The sequence below is a fragment of the Spironucleus salmonicida genome, chromosome 1, assembly GCF_000497125.1.
Source record: "Spironucleus salmonicida strain ATCC 50377 chromosome 1, whole genome shotgun sequence".
NCBI classification, from domain to species: Eukaryota; Fornicata; order Diplomonadida; family Hexamitidae; genus Spironucleus; species Spironucleus salmonicida.
In genome coordinates this window covers 75,656-94,042 of record NC_090596.1, presented here as the reverse complement: position 1 = coordinate 94,042, position 18,387 = coordinate 75,656, and the positions used below count along the sequence as shown (strand labels likewise).

The window sequence follows — 18,387 nt, the reverse complement described above, 5'->3', positions numbered from 1 at the left end:
TATATTATGATATATATTTAAATAAAATGCAGGCCTTCGAAACTCTAATCGCCAAGTTCGAAACTTCTCAATTTAACACTGAAAGTGAACTCATTGCCGCATCCAGTTAAATTGAATCCCAGTCTCAGCGCCTGCACAACATCTCCCCTGCCCTTTTTAAGGTTCTCTAGGCACGTTTCAAGCAAGCCCAGCAGATCAAGTTTAAACAGTTCTAGATAACCTCAAATTTGGACATTATCGATGTTCTGAAGGATATCCAGTAGAATTTGCGCTAGGAAAACGCTCGCGCAGAGCTCGCACTCACCGAAATCGCATCTCAAACGTCTAATTTGCAGGCAATTGGAGTGTCTGCAGACAGAATTTCGGCTTTCGCAGACCAGGGCAAGCAAGTGACGAAGGGTGTTCGCTTCATCGAATAGCGAGACCGGATGCTGACCACAGGTCTTTTCTGCGTCTTTGTGGCGAGCAGCTTCTGGATCGTTTTCAGGCGCGTTTTCAGGTGGATAAAATGAGTTGAATTTGTCACTTGAAGTAACCCGCCACGTCGATTGGCTCAATTGCATGTATCTGTGGTCTAAAAGTCTTATTAATGAAAGGAGGGACCGGCGATTCGGTAATTTAGAGCTTTCCTACGTTATTATCAATTTTGTTGAATTCAAGCTTTTTAACGAAATCCACAACGTCCTATCGATATTTTCTGACACCTTGTTGTGTTTGTGCCGTTTCAGCGCCTTCTAGAGGAATTCTTGTTATGTTGCAAATCTGTATGAAATCTTAGTATTGCTATGTGCGTATTTTCACCAGTTCTTCCCATTCTTTTTAAATAACTAGCTCTTATTCTGCCTATTACGGATCTACGTCACGTCTAATTGAGCTGAGCTCTCTTTCAATAACTTCTTTTTATGACCCGTTAGTGTTCTGAGAAAATTTAGTTTCTGCGGCATCTATTCGATTTTAAAGATCGAAGCTAGTTCTGAAGTTTTATGATTTCTCATTCTCTGAAGGTGGGATTGAAAGCTCTGGTGAGTAAAACCAAGATTGTGTATGGTTAAATTAATCAATTGTTGTATATTTCTAATAATTATCTGTGATTTTTGTAAATAGATCCTTTAAGTGAGTCAAATTAATTTCTAGTTCTGAAGATGAAGTCATTTTGTTGAAACATAATGGCTATAGTATTATATAAAATCTCACTTATCTAATCTTTATTGTAAAAGTAAATGCTAAACACTATTAAAGTCGCTAACTAGGCATGCAGGGAAACACTAGTCTAGGTCTATTTAAGCACTAACACCATCTGATATTTGTTCTTTTAATACTTCGCTAAGATGCCCCAGCCGATCAAAGACGACAGTAGTATACCTTTTAATTGTTTATACTATCCCACAAGGTTCGAAGCACCCATTATCTAATATAAGGAATATATGTTCATCAAGTTATTCAGTAGTTAATCGAGCTAATTCTGCAGATTTATTCGAGGGAGTTGAGTACTTCTCTTTATGTAAAAATATATTTGACAAAAGGTTTCCATCTATATTTTGATATTGAAACTAACGTAAAATATCTGCTTTATAAGCATATTAGTCAAATAGATATGATTTTTCTGGTTATTCCGAGTTATAATTTAAACCAATACCAGTATAATATATAAAAGACGGCCCTGTATGGTTAAAAATACTTCCAAATACATTATTCGTATAATGATAAATGAATGACTTTAATAATACTCGAAGAGGAATTTAGCACATAAATAATTTTCCAAGTTTTTCATCAGCGCATCCAGGTAAAAATTATTTTATATTTTCTTCTGAGATTTAATCTACATAAATAATAGAACTATTAATATCCTTTCTAGTACATTAACATTTAACTTTGCAATCTAATCCATGCTAAATATCCACACAGTCGAATAATGGACCATGTCCAACTAATGTTTTATGGGAAAAACAAAAACATAATTAAGATATTTTGTTTACTATTCTATTTAAAGGTACAAGCTATGATTTATATCTAGATATTATTTAATTTTTCAATACATTTGTAATATATACTAATGAAGCGTCGTGTATAATATTTAAATTTAATCTACGTATAAAATGTGAATTAAATAGCTTAAATGATGTTATTTAAATTTAATCTTAAACCATACCACACCCACTACTTAATTTTAAACATTAGTCTATAAAAATCATTAATGGTTCCATATATTTAACATCTTTAACATCAATTTAATTAATGGAATTTGTAAGCAATGATTCATCAGCAATAACCATATTTTTGAAACTAATCATCTATATCATTTAGTTTTTAAAATTCCTTATATTATGTAATTATAATTATTAAATTTTGCTCTCTTCGTAATTTTAAGATTCTCGATTATCCATCGAATTTATAATATTATCAAAGTAAAATTCAGTATTAGGATTATCATATTTCATATTCATATCAAAAAATTCTTTTTATATTCTATAAGATTTTTAATCAAAATTAGTTAACCTTTAACTAGTTAAATATACAAATTTAATATTCTTGTCCATTTTAATTCCCAACTCTCTAAGCATCTCTTATGTTTCGATAAATATGCTTTCATAAAATTTACAGTTGAGTGGTAATATATCTACAGATTGCTTTTCCTCAAAGATTTATAATTTATTTACTTTACGTAATTATTCTTCATCTCCTTCCATTTCTTATAAATTATCTGATAAAATTATTTCTCTCTCATAATAAACTGGTGGAACAAAACTTACAAAAATAACACAAAAATCCTCAACTTATTATGATTTATAATTTCCTTTAACTAAAACAGGTAAATATTTATAAAAATGTTTATTGAACATATTATACTTAGATGATAAATAACGAATATTCTTTCCCAATCCTTCAAAGTAACGCATTTCAACGCTAGTATTCAAATTTAACGATTCTTATATATTAGTACAAACAAAAATAGTGGAAATATAACTTTATAATTTCTCAACACCACTTAATAATTCCAAATAACTTACACCATGAATATGTGGCGAAAACAAAAAAGTGAATTCATTATATTGTCGATAATCCAAATTATTCCCTGGTGCAATTCGTAAAGCTCTAGGAAATGCTGTAGAAAATGTTGCCATACTTGCAAGCTATGTGAAATTCATAAATTAGTCTTTTAGAGGGCTTTAGATCAAAAATACATTTCCTAAATCTTTCAATCGTGCAAATGAGAAAGCTTTATGCGCGAATTCTGACAATTAATTCATTTTTACTTTAGCATCAGTCATTCTCATTTGTTGTGTAATTGATACAATTGGAGCAATATCTTCAGGTAAAACCTAATCATTGCTGAAGGATTCATGGATATCCACTTAAGGGTGCTCATCTTCGTCTATAACTGTATTATTTAATTCTTTTATCTTTTAGTTATTCGAATGTTATTCGTCATATACCTATGTATTAATGTCATTATATTGTTAATTTTGGTTATTACCATACTCTAGTGAGTTATGATTGTATTCGTCAGTATTTACTTAGTCAATCTAAATATCGTCTTAAAATTGAATTATATTCTATGCAATTTCACTTTGACATTGCGGATTTCTATTTTAAGAATGTTTATAAATGTTTTTCATAATCTATTAGCTAGAATTTCCAGTAATTTTTTCCTAATTAGGGACATTTTTCACTGAATTACATCTAATAGGCTATATCTAAATTTAAGCACTAACTCTTGTATTTCTAAAACTATCAGTTTTTACACTATTACTACTTACATTTGCAAATTCTTCAATCATTTCATTCATATGACTAGCTTCAATATTTTTTGTTTTTAAACGTTATGATTCAAGTGTTTATTTTAATTACAAATTCATTTAAGAAGAAACATGGGCATCTGAAGTTTAAAATCCAAAATTTTAAGCTACAAAACTTTATATTTCTTGATTTTTAAAAAATTACTTGCCAAATTCTTGTATTGATTGAGGTTAAAAATATATACATTCTTATGTAAAGATTGTAATTAACGTTTTGATCTCAGGATGCAACTTTAGATAAGACTCAGGATTTTTCATTAAGATCGAAAATTCAAATAATATTAATACTTATAATATTATATAATATTCATAATATAGTTTGTTTGCTTAAAATGAATTGCAATTAAATAGTATGCTGATAAATTTGGTGTGCTGTTAAATAGTTTTTCATATTTTAATAAAGGTTTGTGATTATTATTTATATGGTACAACTTTAATTTATATAAAAATTAAAATAGTAACAATCAACAATTATCTTTGGGTATAGTATTAAAATGTTCATATATTTGCTAGCTCTTAATTTTAAACTAAAAATAATAGATTGCAGTATCAGCTTTAGTATATTATATTTACTATATAGTCTAAATAAGTATTAATTAAAATAATATAAAAATTAATCAATAAAAAATCTTACACCATGCTTATTTAAAGTATTAATTAAAATTTAAGTTACTCTTATTAACATTTATTGATTACATTCTCACCTATAGTATAATACAATTATCTCTAGTTTAATCATTATTAAAAAAATTATCATCACAATATAAATATATATCTAAAAATTAATAGTATAATCAGAAAACCCATACAGATATGTTATTTCTGCTTAAAATTAAATGATATAATACAGTTTATTAACGAATCTGTATAAAGAATAATTATATTATTAATTATGTTAAATAAATATTATTAAAACATGTATTTTATTATAACCTATTAATCAAATATTTAATTCATTGTATTTCTTTTTAAATTTCTTGTAATATAGGACTGGATATAATTTAACTACCATTATACTCTTTAAAATTATTATTCAAATCGCTTTACTAACTCTACAAATTAATATTTTAGCTACTATTAATAATCTCTGGCTTTTCAATAAAAGAAACTTTTAAACTCGCAGTACTGTTATATTATTCTAACTAAGAATCTTAATTTTGTATTTGCTGTTTTTACAAATCAATGTATGTTCTAAGCTTTATATTGAGTTGCTTTTGTTCTTAATATTTTTAATGAGAAGAATGAATACTACTTGATAAATAGTTTATTTATTATTTCTCTTAGTCTTTGGAGTAATATAAAAATTTCGTAAATTAATCAATAGAAAATTTTTAATTGACATCAAACCCTGGTTTATAAACATCATCTAATAATTGTTCATTTTTAATAATAGTATTCTCCTTCAATAGAATTTAAAATTGTTATATTATTTTAGTTAATTCTTTTCTATCTATTTTTAGTTTCTAGATTTTATCAAGATTGATTTTACATGTAACACACTATTTCAAACCATTTGTCTTCGCCTATTCTTGGGAGGCCTATAGCATCTCGGCCAGCTGAGAATTGTCCTGCTGGGCAGTCTAGAGGGCTATCTGTACTTAGTCTAGAGTCTGAGTCTATTCAAGGAGCTGCTGCTCCATTCTACCTGCTTCGGCACTTATCAGTTCCACATCTGCCTGGAGCCCGGCGATAATGGAATCTTTCTCGCTGCCTCTCCCGCCTTCCGAATATTCCTGGCTAGCGCTGCCCCTTACCTCTAGCTGCTTTTAAAGTTAATTATGCTCGGCAATAGTTTTGGCTAGCTCTACTTCCAGGGTATGCTTATCCAGCTGCACTAGTGCTAGTTCTTACTGAAGTTGTTCCTGATGGCTGACTCTCTCGCTGAGTTGGGTAAGTTTGACTAGGCTGACTTCCCCGTTGCTGGTACTCTACTAGAATAAGTATACATCTCTAGCTTCTGCCGGCAAAACTATGCATCTTGCCTTATACTCTTCAGCCGTCTTCGCCTATTCTTGGGAGGCCTATAGCATCTCGGCCAGCTGAGAATTGTCCTGCTGGGCAGTCTAGAGGGCTATCTGTACTTAGTCTAGAGTCTGAGTCTATTCAAGGAGCTGCTGCTCCATTCTACCTGCTTCTGCACTTATCAGTTCCACATCTGCCTGGAGCCCGGCGATAATGGAATCTTTCTCGCTGCCTCTCCCGCCTTCCGAATATTCCTGGCTAGCGCTGCCCCTTACCTCTAGCTGCTTTTAAAGTTAATTATGCTCGGCAATAGTTTTGGCTAGCTCTACTTCCAGGGTATGCTTATCCAGCTGCACTAGTGCTAGTTCTTACTGAAGTTGTTCCTGATGGCTGACTCTCTCGCTGAGTTGGGTAAGTTTGACTAGGCTGACTTCCCCGTTGCTGGTACTCTACTAGAATAAGTATAAATCTCTAGCTTCTGCCGGCAAAACTATGCATCTTGCCTTATACTCTTCAGCCGTCTTCGCCTATTCTTGGGAGGCCTATAGCATCTCGGCCAGCTGAGAATTGTCCTGCTGGGCAGTCTAGAGGGCTATCTGTACTTAGTCTAGAGTCTGAGTCTATTCAAGGAGCTGCTGCTCCATTCTACCTGCTTCTGCACTTATCAGTTCCACATCTGCCTGGAGCCCGGCGATAATGGAATCTTTCTCGCTGCCTCTCCCGCCTTCCGAATATTCCTGGCTAGCGCTGCCCCTTACCTCTAGCTGCTTTTAAAGTTAATTATGCTCGGCAATAGTTTTGGCTAGCTCTACTTCCAGGGTATGCTTATCCAGCTGCACTAGTGCTAGTTCTTACTGAAGTTGTTCCTGATGGCTGACTCTCTCGCTGAGTTGGGTAAGTTTGACTAGGCTGACTTCCCCGTTGCTGGTACTCTACTAGAATAAGTATAAATCTCTAGCTTCTGCCGGCAAAACTATGCATCTTGCCTTATACTCTTCAGCCGTCTTCGCCTATTCTTGGGAGGCCTATAGCATCTCGGCCAGCTGAGAATTGTCCTGCTGGGCAGTCTAGAGGGCTATCTGTACTTAGTCTAGAGTCTGAGTCTATTCAAGGAGCTGCTGCTCCATTCTACCTGCTTCGGCACTTATCAGTTCCACATCTGCCTGGAGCCCGGCGATAATGGAATCTTTCTCGCTGCCTCTCCCGCCTTCCGAATATTCCTGGCTAGCGCTGCCCCTTACCTCTAGCTGCTTTTAAAGTTAATTATGCTCGGCAATAGTTTTGGCTAGCTCTACTTCCAGGGTATGCTTATCCAGCTGCACTAGTGCTAGTTCTTACTGAAGTTGTTCCTGATGGCTGACTCTCTCGCTGAGTTGGGTAAGTTTGACTAGGCTGACTTCCCCGTTGCTGGTACTCTACTAGAATAAGTATAAATCTCTAGCTTCTGCCGGCAAAACTATGCATCTTGCCTTATACTCTTCAGCCGTCTTCGCCTATTCTTGGGAGGCCTATAGCATCTCGGCCAGCTGAGAATTGTCCTGCTGGGCAGTCTAGAGGGCTATCTGTACTTAGTCTAGAGTCTGAGTCTATTCAAGGAGCTGCTGCTCCATTCTACCTGCTTCTGCACTTATCAGTTCCACATCTGCCTGGAGCCCGGCGATAATGGAATCTTTCTCGCTGCCTCTCCCGCCTTCCGAATATTCCTGGCTAGCGCTGCCCCTTACCTCTAGCTGCTTTTAAAGTTCGTCTCGCTGAATGATAAGTTGTTAGTATTATTCTTATAAAAGTTAATAATCTTCTTCAAATAGACATAAATTTTCATGTCTTTTTGTATATTCGATTATCTGAATTTATTATAAACGAAGTTCTTATAAATAATCTATAACTTAAGATTATAATAAATTATTTTATTCGTGCATACTTTATTATCGCAAAATATCTTAGTCTTCAACTTATTGTTTTAAAAATATTATCTAATTATTTAAATTCTTTATTTAAGAGGTTTCGTCTTCTAGCTATAAAGGAGTATCAATTTTTTAATATGTCTCTTTTAATTAATATTACACCTAAATATATGAATTATGTAATTATTAATTTTCATCTTTTAGAATATCGTTATTTTTTTCTAACAAATCGTTTCTAAATATCTAATCCTATAATTATTCACTAATAGTATTATTTTATGACTTATTAGTAATATAATTTTTTTATAGTTTATAAAACTATGACTTTAAATTCTAATACATAATTGAAAACTAGGATTAAATCTATTTCCTTTGTTCTTCAAGATTAACTATGGATTACTAATAATTTTAATATTCTACTTATAGAATCATCAATGACTGCACGCACTCTGTATACACCTAAGATTTTTAATCATTCTCTGATAAAATTAACTAATATTTTGATTTAATATCCACAACTGATTCAGTTAAATTTTAAATACTTATTTTTTGCTACTATAAAGTTTAATTTTATTGCTAAATTTATTATTATTGATAATTATTAACTTTCTAAAGCTCATCAAATTTATCTTGATTAGATTTAAGCACCTAGTTTTATTTATAAGCTTATTCCTATACTTTTAATGATAAATTGCTGTGAAAATTTGAAGGCTGTCGAATTTATTTAGCTTTTTAGAGTAAATAATGTATCTCAGGATCATCAAACATTTATTAATTTATTAAAAATATATATTAATAATCAAATAATATACTCAGTAGTTTTTATCACATTTTTTACCTATAAATGTTTTCCAGTCATATTCTTATTAACAAAAAAATTCGAATACCTCATCCTGTAACAGATTTTTATTCATTATTAAATTATATCTAATACCACCTTACAATTGCATATATCTTGCTTTTCCTGTTTTGTAAAAATTAACTAAATCGTCTACATTTTTTAAAACAATAGTTTCATCGTCTAATTATTCCTATAAAACTAAATTAAACTCATCTATTTACTGTTATGATTCGATAATATCCTTTAAAATTAAAGAGTTTTGTTTTAATTCTAAAAATAAAGAATATAAAAAGAAAAGGGGGAAAATAGTTTCTTTAACTTTAAACCATTTAAAAAGGCTATCGTTGAATAACTGGTAGATAATTTTATTGGATTGAAAAATATTCTAAATCTACAATAAAAGGTTTGCCGACCTTTAGCTACCAACAAATGTGAAATCTGTAAAAATTTTACTAATCATACTAGTGATTAATGGTTAATAATGGCCTTTAATTTTATATTCATTATAATATATAGTTTCTGCTCGCTTTAATACTTATGCTATATTTATTCCCTAATTCTCCAAAGCTATATTTCCTTAAGTATTCCCAAATTAGTCATCTAATAATCTAGCAAACTAAGTTATAGAACTAATATGTTTATTTTATTTATTGAATTCAAGATTATAAAAATTATTTAAATAATATAATAGTCTATCGAATTGTAAATCGTATCTAGATTAATTAGTTAACTTTTTACATTAGCCAGTTCTAGATACTGAATTTTATTCTATTGCTTTCATTTATTATATTTTTGATAAATTTTAAGTGTAAAATTAAGAAAATGTATAGAAATATGTTAATGGGTATGGTATTATGTCTATATTAAATAACTTCTATAAAATTTCGTTAAATTTTTAAATGTGATGCTTTGTAATGGCTAAGTTATTCATATCTAGTAATTGGTGAAATTCATTTCTTATTGAATGATCTTTTGTTAATGAAGTTGGAATTGATACTTTAAGAAATTATTATACACCAAATTACGATATTTTTTATCCATTAGTCTATAAAAGCTACAAAAATTTACTGAATGAGTAGATTTAAAAATTTATTGGCAATAAAATAGGAAATATATTTTTAAAAGTATGATTGATATAAAAAATTATGTTTTGATCAACGTATGTAACCGAATATTTTTCTGACAATTATAATAATGATTTTTAACCAGGCCAAATATTAGAATTTGACTCTAATAACGTGCGTATACTTATTATTGTGTTAATTATCGTATCCATGTCGGTATCATTTTACGTGAATGATTTTTATTAAACATCATGATACAATAACTATCTTATCTTTAATAATAAATTCTCATTTTGTATAGTATACTCAAAGGGCTTAATAGTAGTAGTATTTTACAACTTTGTAGTATATAAATGTTCATGTGTGTCTAAAATATCTACTAAATAGCAAATTGAACAGTCTTTTAGTTTTAATATATTTAAGCATTTTTGCAATTAAAAAACATGATATTCTCCAAATATATTGGTGCCAGGTTCTATTAAATTCGCTAGTTAGCTTTCTTAAGTATATATCTATGATAAATCATTGTTAATAACTGTACATTTCATTGGCTCTTGAATATCTTTTATATTTTATATTTCTGCAAATTCTGATTCTGAACTTACTTGTTCAATAACCTGCTCATCAATATAAGGTAACCCTATCGAATATTTGAATTACTTAATGTTAAATTTTTCGTGTGTTCTTAAAAGTTCAAGGAATATGAGACCATTTACATAGTATGATCCTATATTAAATTATTAAACATTAAATACATCACAGACTGTTTGATCTAACTCACTTGGGGCTCGAATAATACGTAAGGAGTGTTTAGCTATAAATGTTAGATCAATTTCTTAAAATATAGGTGGTATTTGTGGTATTATAGATATGTTTGACTTGACCAAATAAGCCAGCTATTTTTGTTTATATACTTTTTAACCGAACAAAATCTCTGATAATTTTTTAATCATTTAAATATTTTAAATATTATATATTTTAATATAATTTTTATTAATATTGAATGCAGTGCAAAATATATTCAAATGATATTGTAGTTGACACGGTAGATAGCCTTAAACCTGAGATAAAAATAGGGAGAAGACCGAAAGATACGACTCTTAGTCATAAGATTGTAGATAATACTTCTTTAATCTATTTAGAATCTCAATCAATCTCATCGTCTCATGCAAATATTAAATTAGAAGGGAATAACATTATTATCTCAGATACTTCCAGAAATGGATGTATTGTTGAACATGATGGGGAAATATTTTAACTTCAATAGTCATCAAAAACTTTTGAAAATATGTAAGGAAAATTCTTAATAATAATTATCAAAGCAAAAGAAATAATATATAAGATTAGGTTATTGTATTAAAATATTACATAAGATGACAATACATAAGATCTTAGTGTTACATTAGTGGCAACAACTATAAATGAACCTTCTTAAAAAGTTGAAATAAATTTAAAGTCATAAAAGAAAGCTAATGTAGCAAAAGAATCTGCAAAAAAGTAATAAATTAAAGATAAGAAGGTTAAAGTTTAAAAAATCAAAAAATTTGATGGTGATGGTGAAGGAAATTTAGTGAAAGAAACACAAAATTCAGAAGATTCTGTAATTTAAAATATGTTAGTTTCCGATGGTATTGAACCTTCATCTATTTTAGATGAATAAAATTGTTCGAAATCAGTTTCTTTTGCAGAGTAGGAATCGTTTTCTGATGCCTTAGATATAGAAGAATTTAGAAAATAAAATCCTAAAATAATCATTCCAAAGCCTTTAGAGAATTCTAATTTCAGTTATAATGAATTACTATCTGATATACTTGTAACAGATTAATATGTATGGTCTACTTCTATATCTGAATAATAAAGCCATATATTAAATCAGTATTCATAATTATAGGATAACTTGAATCCTTTGAAGATAAATTTCTTATTTACTAATAGACTTAGATCAACTTCTCGTTTTCTTTTAGCATTAACATGTGGTATTCCAATTATTTCTGGTGAATTTATAGATATCTCAGCTAGTTATATTAAGTAAGGCTCCCATTTAAAACAAGCAAAAAATTATTTATTTGAACCAAAATAAGAAGAAATTATTTAAATTGATTCGCAGCTTCCGCAATATATAGAATAATATTTTGAAAATTATTCATTAACTGAAGTTTGTCGTAGAAATGCTAGATAACGCTTATTAATTTCTAGAAAAATTATTATCAGCGACTTGGCAGTAAATTAGAGGCCAGCTACTACACTTGATGATGTTTATTCAATTCTTTCGTTTGGTGTATTACTTATTTAGTTAAATTGTGAAATAAAAATTGTTCTTCCTCCATAAGTGGACAAATTTCTTAAGGATAAAGAACTAAAAGAATTCATGTTAGGTAAACTCAGTGTTAAAAGTTATTTAGTATCTGGTGTTAGCTTTCATGAGAGAATTTAAGCGTCTAAGGATTCAGAATGGTTATTTTTATGGCCTAAGGAAGAAAATTAAACTTGTGTTGAATTAGTAGCTGAAGTCCAAGACTCTCCTAAGATTGTGAAAAATGGCATAACAATTTCTATATTCTTAGGCGAAGATGTTACAGAAAATTTTTTGAAGTGAAATCAATGAACTCACCACTAAAAACAACCAGTAAAACCTAGAGATCGTAATTTTTATGATACTGATCGCCCGGACTATAATTATTTTTATGGCAAAATAAGCCCTCTGTTTGATTCATTAATTTTCACTGATTTCTATTTCCACTTTTGAATTAGTAGTCCAGGTAGAAATTATTATTTCTGTAAGTTACTATCTTATTCTTTTTTCCATCTCTCAACCATTGATTTTTTAACAATCTATGATGTTTCGCCACTTTCAATAAAATAATCCCCTGGACCAGGAGTAGGTGTGGACAAACTTAACCTATCAAAAATAGTAATTCTTTTTGAACCTGACTATTTCCCTCCAAATTAACTATACTTTTAAATATCAATTAATGATTTAGACATATAGCGCGTGGGAGAAATAGATTCTTTAACTACAAATGGTTTACGCTAAGATTATTATGCCTTTTTTGGCGGAGTTGCTTTCTAATGTAATTTATATATTAATTATTCGATATCAATATCTTAATATTAAAGAGGTACTATTGGCATTTCCATCTCTTTTACAGGCATTTTATAAAAATATTATTTATATAAATACATATTATTGTTTTTATTTTAAACAAATGAAAGTAAACTAAATATTATAAAAATCTAAGATAGAACTCGCAGGTATATTTCTTGAGGTATATAACGCTTTAGATGATAAGAAAAAGTCTGAAGTCAGGAATAATATTTTTAAAGCTCCGAAATCTATTTTTGAAAACATTCCATGCTAACCAATATTTCTTAAAGTCTCATATGACGGTAGAAATTTATCTGGAGTAACTGAATCGGATTCATCATTTACTGTTGGTCGAATACTTCGCGATGCACTACATTCTGCTTAACTTGTTCCAGACTCTTTTAATTTTAAAAATTATACTGTATGTGGAAGAACAGATGCCGGAGTTTCTGCAACAGGATAAGTATTTTCATTATGGATACGAAGTAGTGGTGAAACAGGTGCAACTTTCGATAACTTAGAAGGTTTTAAAAAACATATTTGTGGAATTGATTATTTAAGTGCAATTAATACAAAACTGCCTAAAGAGGTGCGGGTTAGGAACTGGGCAATTGTTAATGAAAAAATGAGTGCTAGGTTTGATGCTATAGGCAGATAATATCGGTATATTGTTCCGGGTGGATGTGAATTAGATACTTTAAAAATGATTTAAGGTGGATAAAAATTAATTGGGGAAAAAGATTTCAGAAATTTTGCATTTGAACGATAAGACATTAAACATTTTATCAGAAGAATTGATTATGTTAGCGTCGAGAAACATGGAAATGATATTCACATAGTAATTAAAGGAAAGGCATTTGTATATCATTAAGTTAGATGCACAGTAGCAATTTTGTTACTAATCGGTGCAGGATATGAAGATATAAATGTTATAGATTACTTATTAGATGTAGCGAGATGTCCAAAGAGACCAAAATATAATATAGCTCCAGCTGAGTTTTTGATCTTTGAGGATGCATTTTTTGAAAATTTAAATTGGCAATCAAATGATAAAATAAGCAAATCTATAAAATTATTTGAATATGACTTAGAAGTTAGCTACTTTAAATAATTTTTCTATAATTAGATTAGTAGTCCTAGTTGTTGTACTGTATTAAGCTTTGTAAGAGGGCTTTCAAAGAAATATACAAAAATAGAGTAACTATAGTGATTCTACAATTATATTGTATACTTTATTTACATAATGAATCATTTAAAAGATTTTAGAATACTCAACGAATAACAGCTATTTAAACAAAACGATTTACTACTTAATAAAGATAATATTGAAATTCATATAGATTAGTAGATTTATATGAAAATTTAGTTTAGAAAAAAGTATAATTCTTAAAATGAAGAAACATGTTAGTATCCTTTGCTGTTATTTATAGATATTAATTACTGTCTTATAATTTATGATAATTCAGAATCTTACATATTAGATTATTTTAGGTATGACTAAACTATAAATACAAAGATAATTCCAATAGGTAATTTGTATAATAATGGAATATATTCAAAATATTTTTATTCACTTAGATAAGACTAAGAATTTTCAATAACAACTCGTAGACTATAAGAACTTAAAAATAAATTTGTAAGACATGACATTGATGATATAGTTAATAATATGAAACTTTAAAGACTGATATTTAATCCTCTGCTTGTGTAAAATTTAATAGTTTAAAAATAAATAGGTTAGTTAAAATGCTAAATAAACAAAATAAATATAGCAGTAAAAAGGCTAAATAATATTTTTGAAAAGTGATATTGCCAATTTTACTATATATAATAATTAATAGTATTGCCATTTCAATATGTCTGTTGTTCCTACATCATTGCTTGAACTCTAGTTAGATTTTATTGTTGTACCGTTTGATTAAAAAATATCGTCAAAGTTTGATAAGAAGCTAAAAGAGCTTCTAGTTCCTAAAATTGATTTAACAGAATTAATTTAATAACTATCTTAAATTAAAAAGCTTCCACCAAGATGTGTTTTATTTATTAAACCTCATGCTTTAGTCACTGTATAAGCTTTATATAATACTGCTTTTTAAATGGTTTAAAAAAGAGGATTTCCATACTTAGTTATTTCAGAATTAGCTTTTGATAGATTACTAGATGATGCATAAAGAGTTAATTTTTAGTACTTTGAATAATCAGCCATTGTATAGGGTTTAGATGGTAAGTAAATTGAAAATAATGTGAGGCAAATTTTAACAAATGGCCATGCTCTTCCATTAGAAAATAAATCTACAGCTTCTATATAAATATTTTTAATGTCAATTTAGGATGCAAATCATAGGTATGCTCCAAAATTTAGCGATCAATTAAAATCAGATAAACCAATATAACTTAATATGATTGTACCAGCTACATTTCATAAAGGGACTAACTATTATTCACCAATTTAGCTTTTACCATAACCTTGTGATGATCCAACCAACCCATATTTTTATATTAATGACTGTAGGTATGCTTATAACTATAAAGAATAAGTAGTTTAACTGCCTGTTCCACGTCTTTTAATTAATGGTTTTCAATTATTGCCATTTTCAGAAAATATAATTAAGAAAAATGAAGAACTAACCAAAACTGCTTCTGATCTAGCGTGGGTATATACACAGATTGAGAATACATTATTTGTTGCAGTTCATGCATTAAGTTAAATACTTAGTAATGGTATTATCCATGTTTAATATGTTTCAAAATTAATTTAAGAGTAGATTTAAGCATTAAAATCTGGTAATGTAACTAAAATAGATTTTTAATCATTTGACTTTTTTTTCAATCCACAGTAAGGGAAATATACATAAGTTTAAAATTTAGATTCATTCGAAGAACCGAATTTTGATTTGATTTAGATATCTGAAGGTAATTTAGGAAGTATATAAACATTTGTTTAATAAACAGTAATTTGTTACTAATCCTCAGTTGAAGCTATAACTTTAGGATATTTGCCTGATTTAAGATATGATCCAGATAAATTATCTCCTCAGTTAATTTAATCCGATATAAATTATTTATAAAAATCATTAGAGATAAATGTAGCAGAGGTTGAGTTCACTGTATTCAGTTTTATCAAAAGAATACTTGATAATTCGTCAACTGATTCTCGGTTTATTATGGACTTTGATGAAATGGGTTCAGTTTTGGCCTCAAATTTGCGCCTTATTTTATATAAGTAATTTTTAAGTGGATATTTCAATACAAATTTAGAACCAAATATATAGCTATATAATTATATTAAAGTCTAGATTAAATATATGAGCCCGTTGGATAGATACCGAATAGATTCTCGTGAATTCAAATATCACTATTAACGTAAATATTAGCAATTTGTCGAATAAAACTATCAAGACAATACATAAAAATTTGATATTAGTCTTAAATCTATATTATATGTTTTTTGGGTATTAGAGGATCCAATTGCAATCAGACCGGTGAACTAACCAGAACTCAAAGATTCTGTATTTCTAATTTAAAAAAATGCTGTTCATTTTACATCATTTGATATTATATCAATTTTCACTCAATTATTACGAATTAATAAAAAAATTAGAGATAAGTAGTAAGCTATTCCACATAGTAAACAATAATTCAATTAATATTATGTTTTAAATGATGAAACAGATTCTGATGATGAAGGAACCATGACCATTAAAGACTAAATATAGTAATAACGAATTGCAGAAGATATTAGTAATGGGAAATGTGTTATATGTTCAACACTGTATAATAATTATAAAGAACATATTTAATCTAAAGCACATAAAGATAAATATTTATAAGCTTTAAAACATGAAAATTTGTATGAACCACTTATACAGATTTCAAAACAATTTGAAACTAAAAGTTTAGTTAAAAATCAAATGTCTACTATTTGTTAATTACTTTCCCAGAGGACAAATTGTGATTTTAGTTATACTGCTTAGCAGCTTAATAAAGTTTTATAAAATATTGGAGGGACAGATCTCTTAATCGATATAGATGACGTTCCAAGAACAAATTCTCCAACATGTCGAACAGAGCAATTTGGTAAATGGAGAGAATAAGTTCTTAAATAAAGATATAATTAATTTGAAGAAAAACTAAGTCTTTAACAAGATAGTCCTTTAATCGAATTAGATACAACAACTATCGCATGTGCTTGGCAAATATACGAAGATGCGACTATTTAATAAAACATAAAAGATGCACTTTATAATATTATAGAGGAATACGGTACAGATTAGGAGATAGCTAATGTTAAATTATTAAATGCTGAACCAACAAAATTTCAACTACCAATAGCAGAGAAATAAAAAATCATATATGATAAAACATTTACTGGATTAAATGAAATAATAGATCACAATGAATTATATGCTGAGTTGATAAAAATTACCTCATAATTTAAAGAGGAATTTACGTAAGATTAAAATATTCCAGAAGTTAATAATGATTCAATGGCTAGTATGACCAAAGATGAATTTCTTATATTCTAGGATTATACAAAATAATAACTGTAGTTGATTTTATCACCAAAATCCGAATTAAAATTTGAAGATCTTTATTTTGAGTTTACTCAAAATTTAGATACAGACTCAGGTCGTAATACCTAAGATAGTATAGGAATTGATGAAATCAAAGATGCTATAGATAAATACGAAATTAATTAGAATATCAAGGCTAATTCATTTACTTAAGTAGATTAGTAAATTGGATTATAAAAAGAAAATATTCTTAAAGACTTGATTCCAGAAGATATTAAGAAGTCACTCACACCGTCTAGTTTGGTATTACCTCCAATTTTTGTTTAAAATAATAAAATTGGCAGTTCTATAGATGAAATGGTGAGTTAAGTATAAAAACTTGATATTTAAACCTCGAAAAAATAATAATTCAAGCTTCCAAAGAAAACAAATTTTAAGAAATTAACTCAGCTATGTATAGATCATTATTCTGATTTGTAGATAATTAACGACTTTTTTGACACAGAAATAGATACATTTTAACTTGATTATATTATCTAGGATGATATAAAGATAAAGTATATCCCTAGTAATGATAGTAATAATTTTAATGATGATCTTATATTTAATAGAGTAAAACATTTAACTAGATGTAATACGATACCTGGTCCAATTATGCTGTTTAAATATCAGTTAACCCCGGTTTTAGGATCATCAGATGTGTTTAACTCAGTACTAATTTCTTAACTTCCTAAGGATAATCCTTCAAGATTGTTACAATAGGCACCAAACACATCAGATGATCAAGATTTTTCATAAACATTTACATAATAGCCTACATTATAACCTGCTGTTTAACCATCTCTAGCTAATTCTTCACCTTGGAACGAACTAGTGTAAAATTTTGATTTTTCTGGTGAGTATCCTACTTTCGAAAATACCTCTCTTACTGCTTTATAAGCTGCATGTGCGCTGATTTTAACATAAACTGGTCCCACAGCTTTGTCTGGATCATCAGCTTTTGCGTTTGATGCTATTTCTGCAGGTATTACTGCTAGCACTGAAAATGGCGTTGATCCAGAATAGCTAAGTGTGATTTATGCGGCAGGAGCAGCACGTATTGCTTAACAAACAGATTATACTGAAGCTACTGTGAACTCTAGAACAGTATAAAGACGTATATTAGGATCAGGGTTATTTTAATGAATTGTTATTATTAAATTGATTTATTTCAAATAATA

At 28.9% G+C, this 18,387-nt stretch overlaps 9 protein-coding genes across 9 annotated transcripts; 4 read left to right on the top strand and 5 right to left on the bottom strand. All coding sequences in view use genetic code 6, as the record gives it.

Moving 5' to 3' along the window:
- Positions 1-26: 26 nt before the first annotated feature.
- SS50377_20037 (Sec20) lies at positions 27-512 on the top strand (the record flags this gene model as incomplete). The annotated part of the gene is made up of 1 exon (XM_067903982.1): positions 27-512. The coding sequence occupies one exon, from the start codon at positions 27-29 to the stop codon at positions 510-512; it is 486 nt and encodes a 161-aa protein (XP_067767464.1).
- Positions 513-522: 10 nt separating this feature from the next.
- On the bottom strand, positions 523-1,152 carry SS50377_20036 (uncharacterized protein; the record flags this gene model as incomplete). Its single annotated transcript, XM_067903981.1, has 1 exon — positions 523-1,152. One exon carries the CDS (start codon positions 1,150-1,152, stop codon positions 523-525), a length of 630 nt encoding a protein of 209 aa, XP_067767463.1.
- A 38-nt stretch (positions 1,153-1,190) lies between these two features.
- SS50377_20035 (uncharacterized protein) lies at positions 1,191-3,857 on the bottom strand (the record flags this gene model as incomplete). Its single annotated transcript, XM_067903980.1, has 1 exon — positions 1,191-3,857. One exon carries the CDS (start codon positions 3,855-3,857, stop codon positions 1,191-1,193), a length of 2,667 nt encoding a protein of 888 aa, XP_067767462.1.
- Positions 3,858-4,750: 893 nt separating this feature from the next.
- SS50377_20034 (uncharacterized protein) lies at positions 4,751-7,678 on the bottom strand (the record flags this gene model as incomplete). The annotated part of the gene is made up of 1 exon (XM_067903979.1): positions 4,751-7,678. One exon carries the CDS (start codon positions 7,676-7,678, stop codon positions 4,751-4,753), a length of 2,928 nt encoding a protein of 975 aa, XP_067767461.1.
- A 797-nt stretch (positions 7,679-8,475) lies between these two features.
- On the bottom strand, positions 8,476-10,521 carry SS50377_20033 (uncharacterized protein; the record flags this gene model as incomplete). Its single annotated transcript, XM_067903978.1, has 1 exon — positions 8,476-10,521. One exon carries the CDS (start codon positions 10,519-10,521, stop codon positions 8,476-8,478), a length of 2,046 nt encoding a protein of 681 aa, XP_067767460.1.
- A 50-nt stretch (positions 10,522-10,571) lies between these two features.
- SS50377_20032 (uncharacterized protein) lies at positions 10,572-12,164 on the top strand (the record flags this gene model as incomplete). Its single annotated transcript, XM_067903977.1, has 1 exon — positions 10,572-12,164. The coding sequence occupies one exon, from the start codon at positions 10,572-10,574 to the stop codon at positions 12,162-12,164; it is 1,593 nt and encodes a 530-aa protein (XP_067767459.1).
- Positions 12,165-12,175: 11 nt separating this feature from the next.
- Positions 12,176-12,721, bottom strand: SS50377_20031 (uncharacterized protein; the record flags this gene model as incomplete). The annotated part of the gene is made up of 1 exon (XM_067903976.1): positions 12,176-12,721. The coding sequence occupies one exon, from the start codon at positions 12,719-12,721 to the stop codon at positions 12,176-12,178; it is 546 nt and encodes a 181-aa protein (XP_067767458.1).
- Positions 12,722-12,774: 53 nt separating this feature from the next.
- Positions 12,775-13,863, top strand: SS50377_20030 (tRNA pseudouridine38/39 synthase; the record flags this gene model as incomplete). The annotated part of the gene is made up of 1 exon (XM_067903975.1): positions 12,775-13,863. One exon carries the CDS (start codon positions 12,775-12,777, stop codon positions 13,861-13,863), a length of 1,089 nt encoding a protein of 362 aa, XP_067767457.1.
- Positions 13,864-14,509: 646 nt separating this feature from the next.
- SS50377_20029 (uncharacterized protein) lies at positions 14,510-18,352 on the top strand (the record flags this gene model as incomplete). Its single annotated transcript, XM_067903974.1, has 1 exon — positions 14,510-18,352. One exon carries the CDS (start codon positions 14,510-14,512, stop codon positions 18,350-18,352), a length of 3,843 nt encoding a protein of 1,280 aa, XP_067767456.1.
- Between the last annotated feature and the right edge of the window lie 35 nt (positions 18,353-18,387).